The 24,719-nt window shown below is 43.2% G+C and overlaps 1 protein-coding gene across 3 annotated transcripts in view; it reads left to right on the forward strand.

The window, feature by feature from the left end:
* The window catches only part of LOC126237246 (lactosylceramide 4-alpha-galactosyltransferase-like), a 111,799-nt gene that overhangs the window by 58,366 nt on the left and 28,714 nt on the right, over positions 1-24,719 (forward strand). For all 3 annotated transcript variants that reach the window (XM_049947158.1, XM_049947157.1, XM_049947159.1), the window contains one exon: positions 13,528-13,847. In XM_049947158.1, coding sequence (XP_049803115.1) covers positions 13,528-13,847 — 320 coding nt within the window. The remainder of the gene's footprint in view (positions 1-13,527; positions 13,848-24,719) is intronic.

The raw sequence follows: 24,719 nt of genomic DNA on the forward strand, positions 1-24,719 counted from the left end.
TTAAAAAATATGCTCGCTTGTAAAAGTAATCTACGGTGCTATAAAACATTTTCGTACTGTGAGAAACCGTTCACTGATGACCCATAACGAAATCCCTCCAAGTTATCTAAATTTAATTTTGCATATTTTGTCAACAAACGTATGTATGAGTACAATGACAATAGAAATTCTATCTGACTAAATATACAGCTTCACTGTATGATTAAATGGTGATGGTGTCCTCTTGGGTAAAATATTCCGGAGGTAAAATAGTCCCCCATTCGGATCTCCGGGCGGGGACTACTCAAGGGGACGTCATTATCGGGAGAAAGAAAACTGGCGTTCTACGGATCGGAGCGTGGAATGTCAGATCCCTTAATCGGGCAGGTAGGTTAGAAAATTTAAAAAGGGAAATGGATAGGTTAAAGTTAGATATAGTGGGAATTAGTGAAGTTCGGTGGCAGGAGGAACAAGACTTTTGGTCAGGTGAATACAGGGTTATAAATACAAAATCAAATAGGGGTAATGCAGGAGTAGGTTTCATAATGAATAAAAAAATAGGAGTGTGTGTTAGCTACTACAAGCAGCATAGTGAACACATTATTGTGGCCATGCCTACTACAGTAGTACAAGTTTATATGCCAACCAGCTCTGCAGATGATGAAGAAATTGAAGAAATGTATGACGAGATAAAAGAAATTAGTCAGGTAGTGAAGGGAGACGAAAATTTAATAGTCATGGGTGACTGGAATTCGTCAGTAGGAAAAGGGAGAGAAGGAAACATAGTAGGTGAATATGGATTGGAGGGAAGAAATGAAAGAGGAAGCCGCCTTGTAGAATTTTGCACAGAGAATAACTTAATCATAGCTAACACTTGGTTCAAGAATCATTAAAAAGGCTGTATACCCGGAAGAATCCTGGAGATACTAAAAGGTATCAGATAGATTATATAATGGTAAGACAGAGATTTAGGAACCAGGTTTTAAATTGTAAGACATTTCCAGGGGCAGATGTGGATTCTGACCACAATCTATTGGTTATGAACTGCAGATTGAAACTGAAGAAACTGCAAAAAGGTGGGAACTTAAGGAGATGGGACCTGGATAAACTGAAAGAACCAGAGGTTGTAGAGAGTTTCAGGGAGAGCATAAGGGAACAATTGACAGGATTGGGGGGAAGAAATACAGTAGAAGAAGAATGGGTAGCTCTGAGGGATGAAGTAGTGAAGGCAGCAGACGATCAAGTAGGTAAAAAGGCGAGGGCTAATAGAAATCCTTGGGTAACAGAAGAAATATTGAATTTAATTGATGAAAGGAGAAAATATAAAAATGCAGTAAATGAAGCAGGCAAAAAGAAAATACAAACGTCTCAAAAATGAGATCGACAGGAAGTGCAAAATGGCTAAGCAGGGATGGCTAGAGGACAAATGTAAGGATATAGAGGCTTGTCTCACTAGGGGTAAGATAGATACTGCCTACAGGAAAATTAAAGAGACCTTTGGAGAGAAGAGAACCACTTGTATGAATATCAAGAGCTCAGATGGCAACCCAGTTCTAAGCAAAGAGGGGAAGGCAGAAAGGTGGAAGGGGTATATAGAGGGTTTATACAAGGGCGATGTACTTGAGGACAGTATTATGGAAATGGAAGAGGATGTAGACGAAGACGAAATGGGAGATAAGATACTGCGTGAAGAGTTTGACAGAGCACTGAAAGACCTGAGTCGAAACAAGGCCCCGGGAGTAGACAACATTCCATTAGAACTACTGATGACCTTGGGAGAGCCAGTCATGGCAAAACTCTACCATCTGGTGAGCAAGATGTATGAGACAGGCGAAATACCCCCAGACTTCAAGAAGAATATAATAATTCCAATCCCAAAGAAAGCAGGTGTTGACAGATGTGAAAATTACCGAACTATCAGTTTAATAAGTCACAGCTGCAAAATACTAACGCGAATTCTTTAAAGACGAATGGAAAAACTGGTAGAAGCGGACCTCGGGGAAGATCAGTTTGGATTCCGTAGAAATGTTGGAACACGTGAGGCAATACTAACCTTACGACTTATCTTAGAAGAAAGATTAAGAAAAGGCAAACCTACGTTTATAGCATTTGTAGACTTAGAGAAAGCTTTTTACAATGTTAACTGGAATCCTCTCTTTGAAATTCTGAAGGTGGCAGTGGTAAAATACAGGGAGCGAAAGGCTCTTTACAATTTGTACAGAAACCAGATGGCAGTTATAAGAGTCGAGGGGCATGAAAGGGAAGCAGTGGTTGGGAAAGGAGTGAGACAGGGTTGTAGCCTCTCCCAGATGTTATTCAATCTGTATATTGAGCAAGCAGTAAAGGAAACAAAAGAAAAATTCGGAGTAGGTATTAAAATTCATGGAGAAGAAGTAAAAATTTTGAGGTTTGCCGATGACATTGTAATTCTGTCAGAGACAGCAAAGGACTTGGAAGAGCAGTTGAACGGAATGGACAGTGTCTTGAAAGGAGGATATAAGATGAACATCAACAAAAGCAAAACGAGGATAATGAAATGTAGTCAAATTAAATCGGTTGATGCTGAGGGAATTAGATTAGGAAATGAGACACTTAAAGTAGTAAAGGAGTTTTGCTATTTAGGGAGTAAAATAACTGATGATGGTCGAAGTAGAGAGGATATAAAATGTAGACTGGCAATGGCAAGGAAAGCGTTTCTGAAGAAGAGAAATTTGTTAACGTCGGGTATAGATTTAAGTGTCAGGAAGTCGTTTCTGAAAGTATTTGTATGGAGTGTAGCCATGTATGGAAGTGAAACATGGACGATAACTACACTCCTGGAAATTGAAATAAGAACACCGTGAATTCATTGTCCCAGGAAGGGGAAACTTTATTGACACATTCCTGGGGTCAGATACATGATCACACTGACAGAACCACAGGCACATAGACACAGGCAACAGAGCATGCACAATGTCGGCACTAGTACAGTGTATATCCACCTTTCGCAGCAATGCAGGCTGCTATTCTCCCATGGAGACGATCGTAGAGATGCTGGATGTAGTCCTGTGGAACGGCTTGCCATGCCATTTCCACCTGGCGCCTCAGTTGGACCAGCGTTCGTGCTGGACGTGCAGACCGCGTGAGACGACGCTTCATCCAGTCCCAAACATGCTCAATGGGGGACAGATCCGGAGATCTTGCTGGCCAGGATAGTTGACTTACACCTTCTAGAGCACGTTGGGTGGCACGGGATACATGCGTACGTGCATTGTCCTGTTGGAACAGCAAGTTCCCTTGCCGGTCTAGGAATGGTAGAACGATGGGTTCGATGACGGTTTGGATGTACCATGCACTATTCAGTGTCCCCTCGACGATCACCAGTGGTGTACGGCCAGTGTAGGAGATCGCTCCCCACACCATGATGCCGGGTGTTGGCCATGTGTGCCTCGGTCGTATGCAGTCCTGATTGTGGCGCTCACCTGCACGGCGCCAAACACGCATACGACCATCATTGGCACCAAGGCAGAAGCGACTCTCATCTCCATTCACGCCTGTCGCGACACCACTGGAGGCGGGCTGCACGATGTTGGGGCGTGAGCGGAAGACGGCCTAACGGTGTGCGGGACCGTAGCCCAGATTCATGGAGACGGTTGCGAATGGTCCTCGCCGATACCCCAGGAGCAACAGTGTCCCTAATTTGCTGGGAAGTGGCGGTGCGGTCCCCTACGGCACTGCGTAGGATCCTACGGTCTTGGCGTGCATCCGTGCGTCGCTGCGGTCCGGTCCCAGGTGGACGGGCACGTGCACCTTCCGCCGACCACTGGCGACAACATCGATGTACTGTGGAGACCTCACGCCCCACGTGTTGAGCAATTCGGCGGTACGTCCACCCGGCCTCCCGCATGCCCACTATACGCCCTCGCTCAAAGTCCGTCAACTGCACATACGGTTCACGTCCACGCTGTCGCGGCATGCTACCAGTGTTAAAGACTGCGATGGAGCTCCGTATGCCACGGCAAACTGGCTGACACTGACGGCGGCGGTGCACAAATGCTGCGCAGCTAGCGCCATTCGACGGCCAACACCGCGGTTCCTGGTGTGTCCGCTGTGCCGTGCGTGTGATCATTGCTTGTACAGCCCTCTCGCAGTGTCCGGAGCAAGTATGGTGGGTCTGACACACCGGTGTCAATGTGTTCTTTTTTCCATTTCCAGGAGTGTAGTTTGGACAAGAAGAGAATAGAAGCTTTCGAAATGTGGTGCTACAGAAGAATGCTGTAGATAAGGTGGGTAGATCACGTAACTAATGAGAAGGTATTGAATAGGATTGGGGAGAAGAGAAGTTTGTGGCACAACTTGACTAGAAGAAAGGATCGGTTGGTAGGACATGTTTTGAGGCATCAAGGGATCACAAATTTAGCATTGGAGGGCAGTGTGGAGGGTAAAAATCGTAGAGGGAGACCAAGAGATGAATAGACTAAGCAGATTCAGAAGGATGTAGGCTGCAGTAGGTACTGGGAGATGAAGAAGATTGCACAGGATAGAGTAGCATGGAGAGCTGCATCAAACCAGTCTCAGGACTGAAGACCACAACAACAACAAGGTAGATCTTATCTATACACCTGATATGTGGGAGTAAATGGACTGCACTCTAATTACTAAGAGAAATAATGAACGTGTTCGTACATAATTTTTTGTAATTAGTTAATTTTTAAAGGAGCAAAAGAAGATAAGCTAAAATAAGAGTAAACCCAAATTACTCGACAATATTGAGAATTCTGACGTCTGTTTTTTGTTTAATATGTGGTTTGGCAGCGCAAGTTTACGTCAAAAATTTTAAAGTCTCCAGGATGCCCGGTTTTTGGCTTTTGTTTTATATGTGTAGGATCGATGGTTCGTTTTGAATAATGTCAGAAATATGTTGAGTTCCAAGCAAGTGGGCAGCTCCTACTGGTTTGTTTGGTTTTCAAAAGTCAAATTCTGCAAGATTTTCGTTAAACCTGCCTGTAACACTCCTGCCACTTCGGCCTGAGTAGAAATGGTAGTACTTGTGGCAATTCATCTTACACACTTCGGAGCTGCTAACTTGTCTTTTGGTTTGTTTAGTGTCTGAAATGATAAATTTTTACGTATCTAGTATTTATACTGAATTGTTTGAAAATGTTTGCTATTTTATAGGACAAGTCATCAACAAAATTCCATACTTCTTTATATTCTTGTAACCATCAATGGTGTGTATTGTTGTAACCATTGTGCAACTCTTTTCCACAATTTTTGATAAAGGAAATGTATTTTGTGTGAAGCGTACCCATTACTTTACGCAATTTGGTAACAGTGTTTATCTCACATTTAAAATCTACTGAACGTGACTATAATTTGATCACTCTCTATAACATGGATCTGGAAAGTAACAGTTTGTGTGGAGGCAGGTTTCCTGTATGCATCAATGGAATGTCTGTTATCTCTATTGCTAATATTGGGACAGAAGAAGCTTATTGTCATTTTGAATGTTCTCATGTTGGGAACTGAACAGCTTGCATATATTGTTAATGTCTTCTTCTGTTACCTGCGAAAGCAATACTGTGTCATCCACGTATATATAGTAACACAGAATACTTTTAGTCAGAGGATAGCGAAAAGAACTTCAGGTTCTAGTATCTATGGAAACAAAATGCTATGCTAAAAAGCTGGATAAGCTACAGCCCATGGTTAGACCATTAGTTCCACACATGTTCTACAATTAAATTTAAAATAATTATGTTTTACTTCTAATTCTGAGAGATCAAGTAGTTCTGTAATTTCAGCTGTAGGAATTCTTTTATGTTTGTAGACATTATACTTTATAATTTATGAGAGGACAGTGGAAAGTCTTTGTAGAATGATGAAGGTTGTAATGACGATAAAAAACTGACACCGTCCCATTTCAAAACAAATTCCTACTTGCTGGCGTACAATCGTGAATGGTGACATAATGAATTTCACATACATTACGATAATATCGATGGTATCTTTTGTTTTTGGTGTAGCAACAATGGCACAATATGAAAATGTGATCTGAAGCCAGGGAATAACTGTGAAACTGAATTTTTCCGTAGGGTATAACTGATGAGGGTCTTATTTAATAAATTTCACCGTATTCAAAGACAGATTACAATAACAGCTTGTTTGCTATCAACTCTGAAAAACGGATTTTCGACTAACGTTGATCTAGTTATTCATGACTGAGTATGAATTTAGACTGTCAACGAGATATACCTCGGCGTTACGTTTGGAAACAAAGTATTAGTGTAATAATTATAACTAAGAAGGCCCTGTCCTTTAGAATGCTGGAGAAGTACGGTCACAGAGATATTCGGACACCAAGGTTTGCCGGAGATATGCGGGCACCCCCTGTGTCAGGTTATTTGGGCATCCATCTCTCTATAGGGGGGAACGCCTTTCTTGAGCTGGTGGTGTCCTCAAACCTCCGCCTTCAAGCCGTCGTGTCCACCTCTTTCCCTACACCGCCAGTACATAAGTCACCTCCACATGGTCATTGTTTATTAACAATAAACATAATCTAATGACACCATCATCACACCATCAGTAGCTATGTCAGTTTTTTCGTTTAGACACTCGAATTACGTAAGCCAAGACGTCGAAAACGGTTAAGAGTTTGCTGCCATTTTACTAACGGACACAGTAAAAGAAACTAGCAAAGGAAAAAATGGATACGTCAAGAGCTGAAAAAAGAAAGACATATTTCATGTTAGTTGGGTCAGTGAAAACCGATGTCTCTTGGTGCTTATGAAAGATTTTTAATCAAGTCACGGAAGAGAGCAAAACAAGAAAACATGGTAATTAGACAGAAAATTGCAATTGACCAAACGTTAGGAGTAACTAAAATTTCCGGCGACAGGAGAGTCTTTCGAATGATGTGTAGTGCTATAATATCAGCAAATGTCAGTTGCAGAGAAGGTACATCTGTCGATAATTAGTTAATGAAAATTTATCACTGATATTAAATCGAACAAATAACTGTCAAGGGAATATTCTGACGGTCTGAGTGTTTCACACATTGGTTTTTGCCGTTTGGCGTGAGGGTATATCAACTTCAGATTTTGAGTAGATTTGTTAACGATCTGAAGTAAATGTCTGTCGACAGTATTGTGGAGAAAGTTTGTAATAATGCACTGCAGGCCAGAGTGGAAACGAAGATATCAATAAAACTCTTGTTCCAATTTGTAATACGTAAAAAGTGGTCTAATGAACCAGAGTTGAGTAGTATTCTTCAAATGTTCTAAAATAACTCAACTATCATCAGTACCCTTTCATTCTCAATGCTTTGACACTCTGTTGGTCTTCGTGTTCTGACTGGTGTCAAAACCTTTTCTTCTCGGTAAACTAGAGAGCAACATGAGCCACAGAACCCGTATCCCATTCAACCTACTGTGTCAGGAAGTATGTTTCTCCAATAAATAGTCGACGTTGTTAATGGTGCATTATTATAGGTTTGAGAGCTAAACCACATCTATGGGAGTCAATGTGAACCATTGTGTTAGTTTTACTACTTCTGAGCAAAATAATTTTTCTTCTAACTATTCATTAAAATTTAATTTCAGCTTATCACATTATTTAAAAATTACTTCTCACTAAAAATCTTCGTCTATCTCAGAGATACCTGGTACTATATTTGCTACACTTATTTAGATTTCCACGTATCATCCTTTCATTAAGTTTACATCAGATATGCACCAGAAAAATCGTAGGTTATTTTTCGTTGAGACCCTTGAGATGTGGGACAAATTTCAATCTTAAAAATAAAAAGAGTAGTGCTTTACATTTGTTTCTACATACTGCCAAGACGGAACCACGGTCAACAAGCCCAAAGCCAAGGAGACCATCACTTTAATTTCCAGTTCACATTTGGATACGGTGACTGATAAAGAAACAGGAAGTAAAATTAAACGTTAGATGATCACATTCTACAGTAAAAACGGATACCGAACTGGTATTGTAGGCAATATGTATTCAGCCTATAGCGTTTTATGAAATACAAAACGGCAACTAGTGGTTTTACAGGGTGATCAATCGCTAGTGCAACCGCTTTGTTTGGCATGCGGCAGCCTGGCTAAGGCAGTTGCTGTGACCAAGGTATGACTGGCAGGAGGTCCCCAGTAAATATAGCACAGCTTGAGATGTAAGTAATTTCTAAAATACATAAGCCCTCATACTTAAAAGTATATTAAGCAAGGAGATACTGGAACTCCTTCCCTTCGTTGTTCAAGCATTTCAGCCACCTGCTTAGGAGATTACACTCTGCAGTTCCCTCTGAGAAGTGGTGGAAATTTCGTGACGAATGTTAGTTTTAAGTTCATCTAAAGTGTGTGCATTTGATTTGTACACTTTCTCTTTCAGTGCCTCCCAAAGGTAAAAGTACAGGGGCTTTAAATGGGGAGCAAGGAGGCCTTATATTATTAGTGATAATTCTATTTTGAAACACATCATGAATTTCTTGTAATGATAAGTTGGCTGTATGTGCCGTAGCAGACACCTGTTGAGCGGTCACGAAAGCAAGTTCTCCTTTAGTCAATTGGCAGAAAAAGGGTGCAAAATGTTTTCCACATATCTCTCACTGATAACTGTTTCCTGGGAAAGACTAGGGCCTATTAGTCTCTCTCCGCTAATACTGCACCACACTCCAATATTTTGACAATGCAGGGGAGCCTCGTACATTTCCTTAGGCTTCTAAGAACTCCAATAACGACTATTTTGTGAATTAACATGATTCATCCGAAAAAATTTAGAAGAGGGTCAATTTCTCCATGAAATTAAAGACAAGGAAGTATTTGTCTTGTGCCTCGATGCAGAAAATTTTTATGTCTCCCTGCAATAGCTTCTGCAAGGGCACGGAAGTCCTTTATGTATCGCCTATATTGCGAGCACACTGTTGGTACACATCTCACATCATGATAGTGACTAAAAGTCGTAAAATCTCTGACTACTCATATTTTATCTGGATCAGGACGGATTCCATCAGCATTCACTTTGTGTCTCACTATTTTTGTTCCTTGGGCAATTCGGATTAGGTGGAGAAATGCAATCTGAGCTCACTTCATCATGGTTGTCAGTCTGCTTAGATGTTCTTGGTATATCTTCGATAAGCTATAACATTATCCTGATAGCGAAGACACGTCGTCCGTTTAAAATATCGAAGCAGGTTGCCTATCCCACGTTCGAAGATGGTTGGAGCAACACATAGCCAGATGACATAACTCTGAATTAATAGAGGCCGTCAGGAGTTACGAAAGGAGTCTGTTCCCGGAGATTGGAGACTGGAAGTCTGTGGCATTGTTATGGCTGTAGTATCGCCATCTCTGCACACATAGTTCCATGTGGTGAAACTTCTTAGTGATTATGTGCCTATATATACATAAAAAAAGTACATCATACAGTTTTCGATGCTGCAAGATCACAAGCAATCTGCACTGGAACATAATGGTGCGCATTTTTCATCGTAAGTAACCGAAACATCTTCCCTTTAATAATTTGTTTACATCACTTAAAATCGTCGTGATGCACAATTACAGTTAAAAAGACATTGTCTCAGATCTTGTTTAGGCTGTAGGGCACCACCAAAGCAAGGAAATTTCATCAGTTCGGAAAACGAAAAGCGAAAGCTGATATAAAATTTATCTTAACGTGAACTAGCGGTCTGAAGATGATAAAGAAATAGCATTATAAAAATTGGGTGGTTGTTGCTATCTTCTATGTAATAGTCCATCTATATCTTCAGATCTGTTTTATAACACATCCATATAAAATAAAGTCGTAGAGGCATCGTGTGTATGTTTTGTGATCGTGTGACTGTGCCTTTATTATATTGGGATGCGTTGTAAAACAGCTCTGAAGATGATCATTGCTGACCGTGCTGACCGAAACCGGAAGTCTAAGGAAAAAAAGTTTTGTGTCCATTGACGGAAATAAAAGTAATTTACTATGCGAACATTTCGGAAACGGGAACGATAAGGTGAGATATCCGGATTTTTCTCGAGTTTGGTTCAAGACGACTTGCAGTTGACAATTTGATATCCAGGTTTTCCCCTTATGTCCTACGTTTGCACTTCGCGTAATTCTACGAATTGGTGACTACAGTTGAGAAAATGATGCAACTGAAATCAAAGTACTTTAAACTCGCGGAAGAGATGTAGACATGTGCGAAGAAAAAGTACTCTCGAAAGAAAAGGAAAACGTACGTTATTCATATGCTGCTTATCTTTGACTCCACTATTGTACCTTAATGTCCAAAACCGACAGTCAGGGCAATACGACTGATTCAGAGATGATGTACTGTCCTTTGACGACGAGAATCACTTCTGCGTATCACTGGGCTTAGAGATAGCGTCAGAATGGACCTTCTGAGGCTCAATATTTATTGCGGAACACTATTTCGCAATAATATTAATGGTATGAGAACGGTACTGATGGTCTGCGAAGAATACTGAAAGAAACTGCAGAGCTTTAAAAATATTGACACTCGCTTAATGTGATACGCAATATAATGTTCCTTGTAAGGGCTGGTATTACGCATCTTCCTGATTTTCGGACGTTTAACAAAGTCATACAGCGACACCATGTGAATATAAATACATCAGAAAAGACATATGACAGGAATCTCAGCTGAAGTGCAGTGAGGAGAATAGTTTGATTATAAATTTTACACTTAACGGTAATCAGCCGTAGAAATATAAGACGAAAGTGTTTAAGTGCGGGGAAATAACACTGCCACTGCTTATTTATCCGTTTCAGAAGCATGAATTATGTATTGCAGAAATATACAGGGTGGCCCATTGATAGTGACCAGGCCAAATATCTCACGAAATAAGTATCAAACGAAAAAACTACAAAGAACGAAACTCATCTAGTTTGAAGGGGGAAACCAGATGGCGCTATGGTTGGCCCGCTAGATGGCGCTGCCATAGGTCAAACTGATATCAGCTGCCTTTTTTTAAAATTGACAATTGTCATTATATATTCGAGTAGTACGTAATTACCCGTGTTAAAATGGACCGTTTACCAATTGCGGAAAAGGTCGATATCGTGTTGATAATGGCTATTTTGATCAAAATGCCCAATGGGCGTGTGCTATGTATGCTGCTCGGTATCCTGGACGACATCATCAAAGTGTCCGGACCGTTCGCCCGATAGTTCCGTTAGTTAAGGAAACAGGAAGTGTTCATCCACATGTGAAACGTCAACCACGACCTGCAACAAATGATGATGCCCAAGTAGGTGTTTTAGCTGTTGTCGCGGCTAATCCTCACATCAGTAGCAGACAAATTGCGCGAGAATCGGGAATCTCAAGAACGTCGGTGTTGAGAATGCTACATCAACATCGATTGCACCCGTACCATATTTCTATGCACCAGGAATTGCATGGCGACGACTTTGAACGTCGTGTACAGTTCTGCCACTGGGCACAAGAGAAATTACGGGACGTTGACAGATTTTCTGCACGTGTTCTATTTAGAGGCGAAGTGTCATTCACCAACAGCGGTATAATATGGGCAACGGAAAACCCACGATGGCTGCGACAAGTGGAACATCAGCGACCTTGGCAGGTTAATGTATGATGCCGCATTATGGGAGGAAGGATAAAATTGGTTCAAATGACTCTGAGCACTATGGGACTTAACAACTGAGTTCATCAGTCCCCTAGAGCTTAGAACTACTTAAACCTAACTAACCTAAGGACATCACACACATCCATGCCCGAGGCAGGATTTGAACCTGCGACCGTAGCGACAACGGCCGGCGGAGGAAGGATAATTGGCCCCCATTTTATCGATGGCAATCTAAATGGTGCAGTGTATGCTGGTTTCCTACGTAATGTTCTACCGATGTTACTATAAGATATTTCACTGCATGGCAGAATGGCGATGTACTTCCAACATCATGGATGCCGTGTGCGTTTGAAGCGGTATTGAATAGCATATTTCATGACAGGTGGATTGGTCGTCGAAGAACGTTCACCGTATCTGACGTCCCCGAATTTCTTTCTGTGGGGAAAGTTGAAGGATATTTTCTATCGTGATCCACCGACAACGCCTGACAACATGCGTCAGCGCATTGTCATTGCATGTGCGAACATTACGGAAGACGAACTAATCGCTGTTGAGAGGAATGTCGTTACACGTATTGCCAAATGCATTGAGGTTGACGGAAATCATTTTGAGCATTTATTGCATTAATGTGATATTTACAGGTAATCACGCAGTAACAACATTCGTTCTCAGAATTGATAAGTTCACAAAGGTACATGTATCGCATTGGAACAACCGAAATAAAATGTTCAAATGTACCTACGTTCTGTATTTTAATTTAAAAAAACCTACCTGTTACCAACTGTTCGTCTAAAATTGTGAGCCTTATGTTTGAGCTATGGCAGTGCCATCTAGCGGGCAACCATAGCGCCATCTGCTTTCCCCCTTCAAGCTAGACAAGTTTCGTTCTTTGTAATTTTTTCGTTTGACGCTTATTTCATGAGATATTTGGCCCAGTCACGATCAAGGGACCACCCAGTATAACGGCATACCTAGCGATCCTCTACAATAATGTATTTTACATCTTCCATATTTATAATTCGCTTCTAGGATTGTCGCCCAAACATTATATGAACAATATCTGTTTTTTGGGCACATAACGTGTAACGTTGTTCACCAATTCGTATAAAGATTCGTAGTTCACCCTTAAGGTACTGCAATAGTCATCTGACTCTCCTGCATTTTATCTGAGCTTGTTAATATGGCTGCGTGTAGAACGCCTTCGAAGCCATATTTTAACCCATTGTCGCTTCCTCTAGCTTTTCTTTTTGCAGCACTTAGTAACTGCAGTCGCGTTACTGTACATGCTTTTTCTATATCCTCGAGTGCCGATATCTTCGCTACGAAGGCAGGGCTCTAGCTTGTTAATCGTTACCTCCCCCTCTGGGACTGATTTAATTGGATTCGACGTCTCGGTTACGATTGGCAAAATGTTATCGATTGTCCGATGAGACCTAGAAAAGGTGAAACGCGTCACATGTGAAGATTACATGTTTCTGTCTTGAGTAACCAAAACTGTTTTTTCTGTTCTAACGATCTATTACGCTTGCTGCACCAGTGTCACTGGGGTAGTCATGGACTGGAGTGATCGTGATTTATTGTAGTGGCAGCTACAGTGACACAGGCCAAATCTTTGAGTCCAGAGATTACTTACCGCCATCTACAACACATGACCGAACTACAACCCTATACTGGAATACAAATCCGTTCTCATGCCTGGACTAAAGCTGCACTGCAACACATCAGCATAAAAGAGGATTTCTCGTAGACGGAAGCTAAACGTGCTGCACCTAGCAGACTTTTAACAAGACAGTGGAAGGAGGAGACGCATTCTCAAGCAGCTGAATGTTAGTTACCAAATGAGGAAACCGGAAGTAACTACGGGAACGAAATTAGCAGCCCGGACGGAATTAAGGCCCTAACCTTAGGGGTGAAGGGCCTCTGTTCGTTATTATTTGCACAGAGCTCCTTGCACTGTACGTTTCAGGACCTGCCGTGGATGGGACTGCGCCCGCGGCAGGCGTGCGCTGTGGAGTCTGCGGTGCGGCATAACCCTGGACGACCCATCTACGTGCTGCACACGTGTGAAGCACCCACATCGGACACGTGGCTGCCGGCCGGAGCCACAGCTGTCCACGTGGTGCTGGCAGAGTTCCTGCGAGACACGCCGCTCTACGGTCCACTCATAGAGAACGGCAATCTCGCCGCCAGCAGGTGGCCCGTCCACCACGCCTCTGACGTCATGCGGCTCGTCGCGCTCTGGAAGTACGGTGGCCTCTACCTGGACCTGGACTTCGTGATACTGAGGTGAGGAGGCGATTATGTAGCTTCAGCAGTTCGGCAGAACATTACATTCTCTCATTTCTTTAAAAGTACTGGACAAGGATGGTGGAGACTATGAACATCATAGGTTTAGGGACCCCGCCCCCTCGCCCCCTCCCTTCCCTCCTCAAGCCTGCAGTGACTAGAGATGGGGGATCCGCTCTTGAACTAATTCATAGAGTTGAATCTTTCAAAGGAGTGAACAATCAGTGATTCAGAAAAAAAGAACGGTAGCTCCAAACGTTTCCCACGGCAGAGAGAGAGAGAGAGAGAGAGACGGAGCATATCAGCAGCGCCTCTGCTGGTCAGAGTACAGTGCACGCCACACAACACAGCCAGCGCCGGCCTCTGCCCTGCTTCTACCTTGCCTGCCTGCATTGTGCAGTGCCCCATTGGATTTTGTGTTTCACATATGCCGTGCCGTCTCTGTGCGTCGTCTGCCGTGTGCAGTGTCTGGCGCACTTCGCATCGCACTCTGTCGGCGATCGTTTCAGTCGCACGTCCTGCCCTCTGGGCAGTTGATGCGAGCAACAGGACAGAGAGCCACCTAGCGGATAACATAGGAACTACTTGCAAAAACCTGCTCGCAAGGGAACGGACGATTTGTCTCGGAGCGGGTGAGTTCACCGCTCCCCCCACCCTCGGAACTCGCCCGCTCAACGCTCACCCCACCGTCTCGACTCTAGCGAGAGCGTTGAGCAAAGCGACTCAGGTGTCACTCTGGTCTCTGCGGTCTCAGCTCATGCAGTAATACAGCTCGCGGCTCGAACTGCTCGACTCAGCGCCTCTGCATCGGAGTTCGTCCCCACTGGATATTGTTCTTCGTAGTAATACCGCTATGTATATTACATTATTATGTTATGTATACATCAATCGTTTTTATTTTATTTTTATTTGTTTAAACTGATTAGATTAGGTTCCTGATGACTCCTCTTACCATAGGATTTTTATTATGGACATTCGAATTTACGCTTTAATTACGAGCGAACCGATAAACGTATCGCAAAATGTGACACACCAATATTTTCCTTGTTTTATTCTGTGTAAGGCTATATGCAGCACTTTCGTTTTACAGTCAAATTTATATATTTTTTTCTTATTCTGGTACGGATTTTGCGATTTTAGGCGTCTTCGGAAGGAAACGTTCACTTTAAAAATATATGGCTTGCGATGTATTTGTATGAGGTTAATGAAATTTTAATACATTATAGCCAAATATATTGTTAATGTAAATCTCAAGTTACAACATTTTTCGATCACCCAAAAAACCACGATAGTGCAAAATAAATCAATAATCAAAAACTTTGTCATATCGTGGAAATTTCAATAAACAATACAAAATTCTCACTCATTATCTGTGTTACTTCAAAATAGGATCAAATAAGATCAAAATACAGGTATAGTACTGGAATAAACCAAGTTTAAAGGGCAATGTGCCTTCCATTTATTTTCTATTGTAAATGAGTGGTGAGTCATGAGAAAGAGCTAATTCATTTCAGGGAGTGAACAGTTCTGATCCAATCTCTGAAAAGAACAGTTTTTCCCATCTCTAGCAGTGACTAGACCACGTGACTGCTAGCCACGAAAGTCGGACGCCTGGAATTGTATGTAGCTTATCTAGTGGCCGATATACCGTTTCTGAAGGAGGGGTTTTGTAAAAGCACTTGAAAGTTCTATCAGAGTACCAAGATAATGACCCACGAAACTCCTACAGTTTTTCTGCAACTGCGCTACTGCGGCACCTCCCAGTGGCTGGCACGTGTAAACACTCTGCGGAACAATTGTGTACATGGAGTGGAGAAGCACCTTCCCAATGTAAATGAGGTCGTACTTCGAAGTTTATTGTGGCACTATACACTGAAGCAGCTTCGTTTGGATTTGGATGAGTGGAGTGTAGAGCGGCGTGTCGCGTAGGAGCTTTGATGGCACCACGTGGACAGTTGTCGTTTACGAAGGACGTAAAACTAGCACAATACGATTAACTGATGATAGAACAGTGGCAGACGAAAAAGCACAAGAATTGCAATTTGTGCCAAATGTAAATTACTAGCTGTGAATTTAAGATATCCACAAAATAAGAAATAAACGTCACTGGTGGACATGTTGGAGGATTAAGTGTTAAAACTGGGTTTTGTGTTAGCAGAAGAGCCAACACCGTCTTACGAGAGGAGGTCGAAATGCACGCGTTTTAGCTCACGCAGGCTGGCGTGAGGAGGGAAGAACTATACTGACGTGAGATCTGGAACATGACAAGGAATGAGAATTCAGAAAGCGGACATAATTAGTTTGATACTTAACTTTAATCCATTAATGATGAACGTCGCTCTTGACGGTACATGATTCACAATATTATCTGTTCAGAATATCTTGAAGATAGTCATTATAGTAACTGAATATGGCGCCTTGCTAGGTCGTAGCAAATGACGTAGCTGAAGGCTATGCTAAACTGTCGTCTCTGCAAATGAGAGCGTATGTAGACAGTGAACCATCGCTAGCAAAGTCGGCCGTACAACTGGGGCGAGTGCTAGGGAGTCTCTCTAGATTAGACCTGCCGTGTGGCGGCGCTCGGTCTGCAATCACTGATAGTGGAGACACGCGGGTCCGACGTATACTAACGGACCGCGGCCGATTTAAAGGCTACCACCTAGCAAGTGTGGTGTCTGGCGGTGACACCACACTGGGAAAGATAATCTTCAAGATATACATGTAGTTGGTTTTAAACTGAGACTGATAAATATCTCGAAAACGATGCGTCGTACGAAAACAATGTTTTAGATGAAAGGTTAATAGTAGTGAAGGGGACTTCTGTCGTTGCTACAAGTGGCCATCTCCTAACCACACCTCCTGCGTGTGCGGGGTCAACTTAATGTCCCAACACCATCAACATTTGTCTTCAAACAACAGCCACGGTCTCCATCATGTCATCATATGACAAAATTGCATTAAGCTTACCTCGCCAGGTAATGAGAAATACACATGCTTTCAAGAAAAAAACACACCACATGTCATAAAGAAAGCGTGTAAACCGTCCGAGGATGAGTCACAACGATTCGAAACCGGTAACGGTACCCTTTGAGTAAAGGAACTGAAAGTAAATTTGTGGCTGGTTGCTGTCCCAACACCATCAACATTTGTCTTCAAACAACAGCCACGGTTTCCTTCATGCAATCATATGACAAAATTGCAACTTCATGTTTTCAGATGGAAACTTCTCCCTCCCCGTCCCCTAAATTTTGCCTGTGTATTGGGATTATTCACCAAAAACGACGTTCGGCTTACTCAAACAAACGCATTTGATTATACATTTCATTTGCTAGGTAAATGTAGCCTTTTGCGTCCTAACGGTTGATGTTCATGTTCAAAATTTGCTTAAGTGCTGCAAATATGATTGTACCGTACAATATGGTTAACCATTTCAGTGTCAGGTTAGAAACTACGTTTTGCGTGATCCAGGAACAGCGACGTGGATGTAATAGTTTGCTGTTCCCATTGGAATTCTTGATACCAGTAAATCACCTTTCATTCACCACTGAAGTGCTTGATTTCGCTGTCCCTTTGCCTTTCAACATAATTGTAATTCACAGTGTTTTTAAGCTGTGGACATGCTTTCCAAGCACGAATTAATTAATCTAAATGGAAGATCGTCAGTTTGAGCATTTATTGTGAATTACAGTTGTGGTGTGAGGCAAGGGGAGCCATCGAATTCAAACACGCCGATCATGAGAGACGAGGGGACTCGCCGATGTCAAGCATCCCGATGGAAACAATATTAAGTTTTCACTCAGAACTTTTTTTCGTATGATTCTTCGTTTTTGAGATATTTAGTTGCGTAAAGTTAAAAAAAACATCCTGTATGTATACTTTTTGACCTCAGAAAAGCATAATAGATAAACACGACAGGTAGACACAAGGTGTGGAAGCAGAGACTAGGGAAAAGGGGATTATAAGAAGACGTAGCAACTAATTCCAGGAATGTAAAAAGCGTCCCTTGCTTTGAATGTTTTAAAATGAGTCTGAATCACCGCAAAGAAATTTTTGAAATGCACCACAATCGGTGCAAAGCATCAGTAAGTATGTGCCAATATGCTAATGTAGTCGTAATACTTTTCGAACTCAAACTCATCTTACAACTTTTTCGGTGACATGATTACGATTCTGCGACTGTGAACCATAAATATTACGTTACACTGAGCTTTTATTATTGTATGTTGACATTAACAGTAGACGGGTAATTACTTCCATTGCATTTTCCAATTCGTATTGCAAAAATCGTCACCACCTTTAGTAAGTGGAAAAAATGGAAGTAACAGCATCAAAAATAGTAAACTCTCAGTTTATATCACGTCATTCTTATGTTACTATACGACTGTCGCTTGGAGCGCGAGCATCGCAGACTCCAGTTCTACCAACAAAATTTGCTCTGTAAACATAAACATCCGAAACATGGGCAACAAAGTAGAGCTTCAGCGGCTCACACTAGGGTAGTATAATAACCTATGTGAGTAATATGGTGAGGAAGTATAGTAACTACGTATATAAAATTTTTGAGCGTTTAAAATACACTCCTGGAAATGGAAAAAAGAACACATTGACACCGGTGTGTCAGACCCACCATACTTGCTCCGGACACTGCGAGAGGGCTGTACAAGCAATGATCACACGCACGGCACAGCGGACACACCAGGAACCGCAGTGTTGGCCGTCGAATGGCGCTAGCTGCGCAGCATTTGTGCATCGCCGCCGTCAGTGTCAGCCAGTTTGCCGTGGCATACGGAGCTCCATCGCAGTCTTTAACACTGGTAGCATGCCGCGGCAGTGTGGACGTGAACCGTATGTGCAGTTGACGGACTTTGAGCGAGGGTGTATAGTGGGCATGCGGGAGGCCGGGTGGACGTACCGCCGAATTGCTCAACACGTGGGGCGTGAGGTCTCCACAGTACATCGATGTTGTCGCCAGTGGTCGGCGGAAGGTGCACGTGCCCGTCGACCTTGGACCGGACCGCAGCGCCGCACGGATGCACGCCAAGACCGTAGGATCCTACGCAGTGCCCTAGGGGACCGCACCGCCACTTCCCAGCAAATTAGGGACACTGTTGCTCCTGGGGTATCGGCGAGGACCATTCGCAACCGTCTCCATGAAGCTGGGCTACGGTCCCGCACACCGTTAGGCCGTCTTCCGCTCACACCCCAACATCGTGCAGCCCGCCTCCAGTGGTGTCGCTACAGGCGTGAATGGAGGGACGAATGGAGACGTGTCGTCTTCAGCGATGAGAGTCGCTTCTGCCTTGGTGCCAATGATGGTCGTATGCGTGTTTGGCGCCGTGCAGGTGAGCGCCACATTCAGGACTGCATACGACCGAGGCACACAGGGCCAACACCCGGCATCATGGTGTGGGGAGCGATCTCCTACACTGGCCGTACACCATTGGTGATCGTCGAGGGGACACTGAATAGTGCACGGTACATCCAAACCGTCATCGAACCCATCGTTCTACCATTCCTAGACCGGCAAGGGAACTTGCTGTTCCAACAGGACAATGCACGTCCGCATGTATCCCGTGCCACCCAACGTGCTCTAGAAGGTGTAAGTCAACTACCCTGGCCAGCAAGATCTCCGGATCTGTCCCCCATTGAGCATGTTTGGGACTGGATGAAGCGTCGTCTCACGCGGTCTGCACGTCCAGCACGAACGCTGGTCCAACTGAGGCGCCAGGTGGAAATGGCATGGCAAGCCGTTCCACAGGACTACATCCAGCATCTCTACGATCGTCTCCATGGGAGAATAGCAGCCTGCATTGCTGCGAAAGGTGGATATACACTGTACTAGTGCCGACATTGTGCATGCTCTGTTGCCTGTGTCTGTGTGCCTGTGGTTCTGTCAGTGTGATCATGTGATGTATCTGACCCCAGGAATGTGTCAATAAAGTTTCCCCTTCCTGGGACAATGAATTCACGGTGTTCTTATTTCAATTTCCAGGAGTGTAGATAAGGATAAACACATTTTTATGTGAGAAAAATGTCATGGGTGCACCGTTTCCTGGTAAGGGTATATGAAACTTTTGATGCTATTCATGTTCAGGGGCCGTGTTCATACTGCCGTGTAATGAATGTTGTTTCTAGTTGTTGCTGAATATCGTCCATTTGCATTAATGAACAGTTGGTATCTGCATGCTAATGATGGTCTAAGACGCTGAAAACAACCAGCACTTTTAGAAATAATGGCTACTACTTCAGCCAAACGGACAGCCAGCAGTTTCAACGCCACCTCTGAACTTCACTAGCGTAAAAACCTTGAATGGCACCTTAAGGGGAAACGCCGAACCTGTGACTTCTGACACATCAAAACAACGTTTCTTTTTAGCTCCTGTTAAGACTCTAAAACAGAGAAAACATTTTTTTTTTTACACTGCGTGTATGTAAGAATGCTGTTTCGGTAGCAGATATTCGATTCACTGAATTAGTTACAATAATGACAGCCATAGCTAAAGAATAATAATTAAAAGAGAGGTAGATGCAGACGTAAACAAAGTGTTTGAACTTCGTCACGCACTGGAAGTGATGAATTTCCATTACTGATCTTGGCAGCTGAGTGCAGACAGTTTCTCTTGGACCAGTCGTATCAGCTACGCCACCCCATGAACGGCATTTTCGGTCAGTCTCGGTCCTGCTTTACTGCCATGGACATTGTCAGCAATGCTCATCTGCGCGTGATATGCAACATCTCCTCGGAATACCTGCGCTGCCCTGGCTTGTGTCGCGAAGTGAACTCTGAACCTGATTAGAGCCTGTGATAGTTGTTGAACTTCCGGAACTTCAAGCGCCACTTCTTTTGGTTTCGCTTATTTTCTTGTGGACAGTAAATTTTCCCAGATATAGTGATCCATTTACTCGTAGTATTAGTTTTTGGTGGTCAGTAAATACTGTGCTGTAAAAATACGACTATTTATATACTATATTTATATACTTGCTGTAAGCTACACACGGTGGCCAAAACGTTGACATCGACTGCTTAATAGGATTTATTAATTAGTTTTTGACAGACTATAACTTCTGCTAGACCTCAGTTGTTCCTTTGACAGTGATACACTTACATGAGGCACAAACCACGCCATTAAGGAGAGAGTGACCCAGCGGCCGGAGAGCGTCAGGTGGTGTATTGGGCCTATCGGGGAGTTACCCCTCTACTTCGAAATAAGGTTAATTCTGCAGAATAATTTTAAAACTTCCTGATAGATCAATATTGTGTGTCAGTTGGAGATTCGAACCCGAAAGTTTTACCTTTCGCAGACAAATGCCCCACCGACTGATAAGACGAAAAGTGTAAATACGTGCTCTGTTGTTGCCTTTCACGTATGTTATGGCTCAAATGGCTCTAAGCACTATGGGACTTAACATCTGAAGTCATTAGTCACCTAGACATAGAACTACTTAAACCTAACTAACCTAGGTACATCACACACATCCATGCCCGAGGCAGGATTCGAACCTGCGACAGTAGCAGCAGCGTGGTTAAGGACTGAAGCGCCTAGAATCGCTCGGCCACAGCGGACGGCATATGTTATGTTTTTATGCACACAGCACTACATGACTCGATAATATCACATCTTTAATTCATTTGCTTTTGCGCCTTTATGTGCCGCGAGGTCGTGTATTCTAAGTAGCCGGACTTCTGAACAGTATTTCTACTTTATTGTTCACTGTTACAGTGTTTACAGTAGGGTTTCTCGTCAGATAGAAAACAATTTTGCTCCCACTCGTTTTGTGTACTCATGTGAGACAGTTCCCGTAACATAATTTAGTTACCTTATAATCGTGTGATATCATGCATCATTTACGGAGTTGCGAAAATTGTATGGTGTTCAGTGTGCGTATTTACTCTGAGGCCGAAACAGAACAGGGCGCGAGCAGTTTCGTATCACAACCAATAAAGAGAACTTCTGACTTACTAGCTGTTAGTGAAAGTACAGTGGACGGAATATAGAGAAACTTCATGCCCTGCATCACCAAAAAAGGCTTCTGGCAGGCGACAGAAGTTTGCATCGGACGAGTTTAGACTGGGAATCATGAGAAGGAAAATCCACCACTTAGTTTCCAACAGCAGCAGTCGTATGTCCGACAGAACGCTCATATCTACACTGACGGAAAATATATCGAAAGACCAAGAAGGAGTTGTACGGCATAAATCAAAGTTGGTATGTGTGTCTTTACATCTGAAAGATGACGTCTATTGAAATTGCGCGCCAGTCGCAAAAGACTGGCACTAGTAGCGCCACTTTGAGGATGCAAATCGGGTTTGCTTTAAACACACGCTGTAATGGTCCTGAATGTTAGTCATTTTTGAGATTGGACGTGGTGAGCTGATGTTAGTCTAGAATACCTTTACGCCCGTTATCAAAACGTCACTGAGCCTGAACGAGGTCTTGTAAAAGGGCTACGAGAAGCTGGATGTTCCTTCTACGATACTGCAGAGAGACTATGCAGGAGAGACTATGCGGCCAAGTGGCGCTATCGAGAGGGAAGACCACCGCGTTTGGCGTATGGCTCTGGCGCATCTACTACATCTACAGCAGCAGTTTCAGTATCAGATGGCACCACAGTGACAGAACGAACTGTTGCAAATCGGTTACTTCAAGGACAGTTCCGAGCCAGACGTCTTGTATCGTGCAATCTGCTGCCCCAAAACCTCCGTCATTTGAGACTTCAATGGTGTCAAGCGAGAGCTCATTGGAGGGAAGGGTTGTATTTTATGATTAAAACTGGTTCTGCCTCGGTGCCTGTGATGACCGGGTGTTGGTTAGGAGGCTAGCTGACGGCCTGCAACTGACCTGGCTGCCTGCTAGACTCACTGGAGCTACACCTCGAGTTATGGCCTGGGGTGCGATTTTGTATGACAACCGAGGCGCTCTTGCGGTTATCCCACGCACCGTGACTGCAAATTTGTACGTCCGTATGGTGGTGTTTTCCAACAGGATACCGCTCACTCACGTATCTCTATTGTAACGCAACATGCTCTACAGAGTGTAGACTTTTTGCCTGCGTCTGCCCGATCACCATACCTGACTTCAAGCGAGAACGTATGGGACATCATCGGAAACTCAGAGTCATACGCGAACAGCATTAATAGTCCCTGTATTAGTCGACCAAGTGCTACAGGCGTGGAACTTCGCCCCACAAACTGACATCCAGCATCTGTACAACACTGTGTAAACACGTTTGAACGCTTGCATTCAACGTTTTGGCATTTACACCGGTTAATCAATGTACCAACATCTCCATTTGCAATGATTTATGTCGCTCTTAAATTAAACTGTGATCTTGCAATGTTTATCACTTAAATATGTTACCTAGACAAATGTATTCCCGAAATTTCATTATTCTGCAGTAACTACTTTTTATTGTTAACTCTTTTTAGGTCAGTGTATAATTCTGTGGGCGTGACAGCTGTTTGATGTAAAAGTTTCAGGGCGTATGCACAAACAACGTGCGAACTCTTAACGATGATCAGAAATCCGCGAGTAGGGGGTAAATGGGAGTGGTCGCTGCGGTGCGAATAGAGGAAGTTGGGAATTTGTGTCTTACCAAATGGCTCTGAGCACTATGGGACTCAACTGCTGAGGTCATTAGTCCCCTAGAACTTAGAACTAGTTAAACCTAACTAACCTAAGGACATCACACACATCCATGCCCGAGGCAGGATTCGAACCTGCGACCGTAGCGGTCGCGCGGTTCCAGAATGCAGCGCCAGAACCGCGCGGCCACTTTGGCCGGCTGTGTCTTACCGGAAGTGTGTCTGGATCGTAGAGGCAGGTAAGGCAACCATTCTGGAGAAGCGGAGCTTCCGGGTTAGAGTTCTGGTCCAGCACAGTTTTTCAACTCTTACGGTTGCATACCTATAATGCCCTGTGTGGCTGGAAGTCACTATCTCCTTCCCATTTCCTTCCATCTGTTCCCTTTTCATTCTCTTACCTCAGTTGTTCAGAATACGAGCTCAAAGTAAGGAATGGCTAATACAACTTAGGCTAAGTTTAGAATTAATTTACTAGAGGTGCCTAGTGTATTTTTTTTTAATTTGCGTTGCTATAGTTTCCCATATTAATTACAACTAACTAGAACTAGAACTAAGTTTACAATTAACTTACTAACAAAAGGTAGTCAATGTTCTGTTTGGTTTTCCTATATTTTTGTCTTCCTAGCAATTAACATTCCAATCCATTGCGTTTGACTCGGTGCCCCACTGCAGACTCCTAACTAAGGTACGAGCATATGGGATTGGTTTTCAAGTATGTGAGTGGCTTGAAGACTTCCTAAGTAATAGAAACCAGTACGTTGTCCTCGATGGTGAGTGTTCATCGGAGGTGAGGGTATCATCTGGAGTGCCCCAGGGAAGTGTGATAGGTCCGCTGTTGTTTTCTATCTACATAAATGATCTTTTGGATAGGGTGGATAGCAATGTGCGGCTGTTTGCTGACGATGCTGTGGTGTACGGGAAGGTGTCGTCGTTGAGTGACTGTAGGATGATACAAGATGACTTGGACAGGATATGTGATTGGTGTAAAGAATGGCAGCTAACTCTAAATATAGACAAATGTAAATTAATGCAGATGAATAGGAAAAAGAATCCTGTAATGTTTGAATACTCCATTAGTAGTGTAGCGCTTGACACAGTCACGCCGATTAAATATTTTGGCGTAACATTGCAGAGCGATATGAAGTGGGACAAGAATGTAATTGCAGTTGTGGGGAAGGCGGATAGTCGTCTTCGGTTCATTGGTATAATTTTGGGAAGTTGTGGTTCATCTGTAAAGGAGACCGCTTATAAAACATTAATACGACCTATTCTTGAGTACTGCTCGAGCG

The sequence above is a fragment of the Schistocerca nitens genome, chromosome 2, assembly GCF_023898315.1.
Source record: "Schistocerca nitens isolate TAMUIC-IGC-003100 chromosome 2, iqSchNite1.1, whole genome shotgun sequence".
Taxonomy (NCBI): Eukaryota; Metazoa; Arthropoda; class Insecta; order Orthoptera; family Acrididae; genus Schistocerca; species Schistocerca nitens.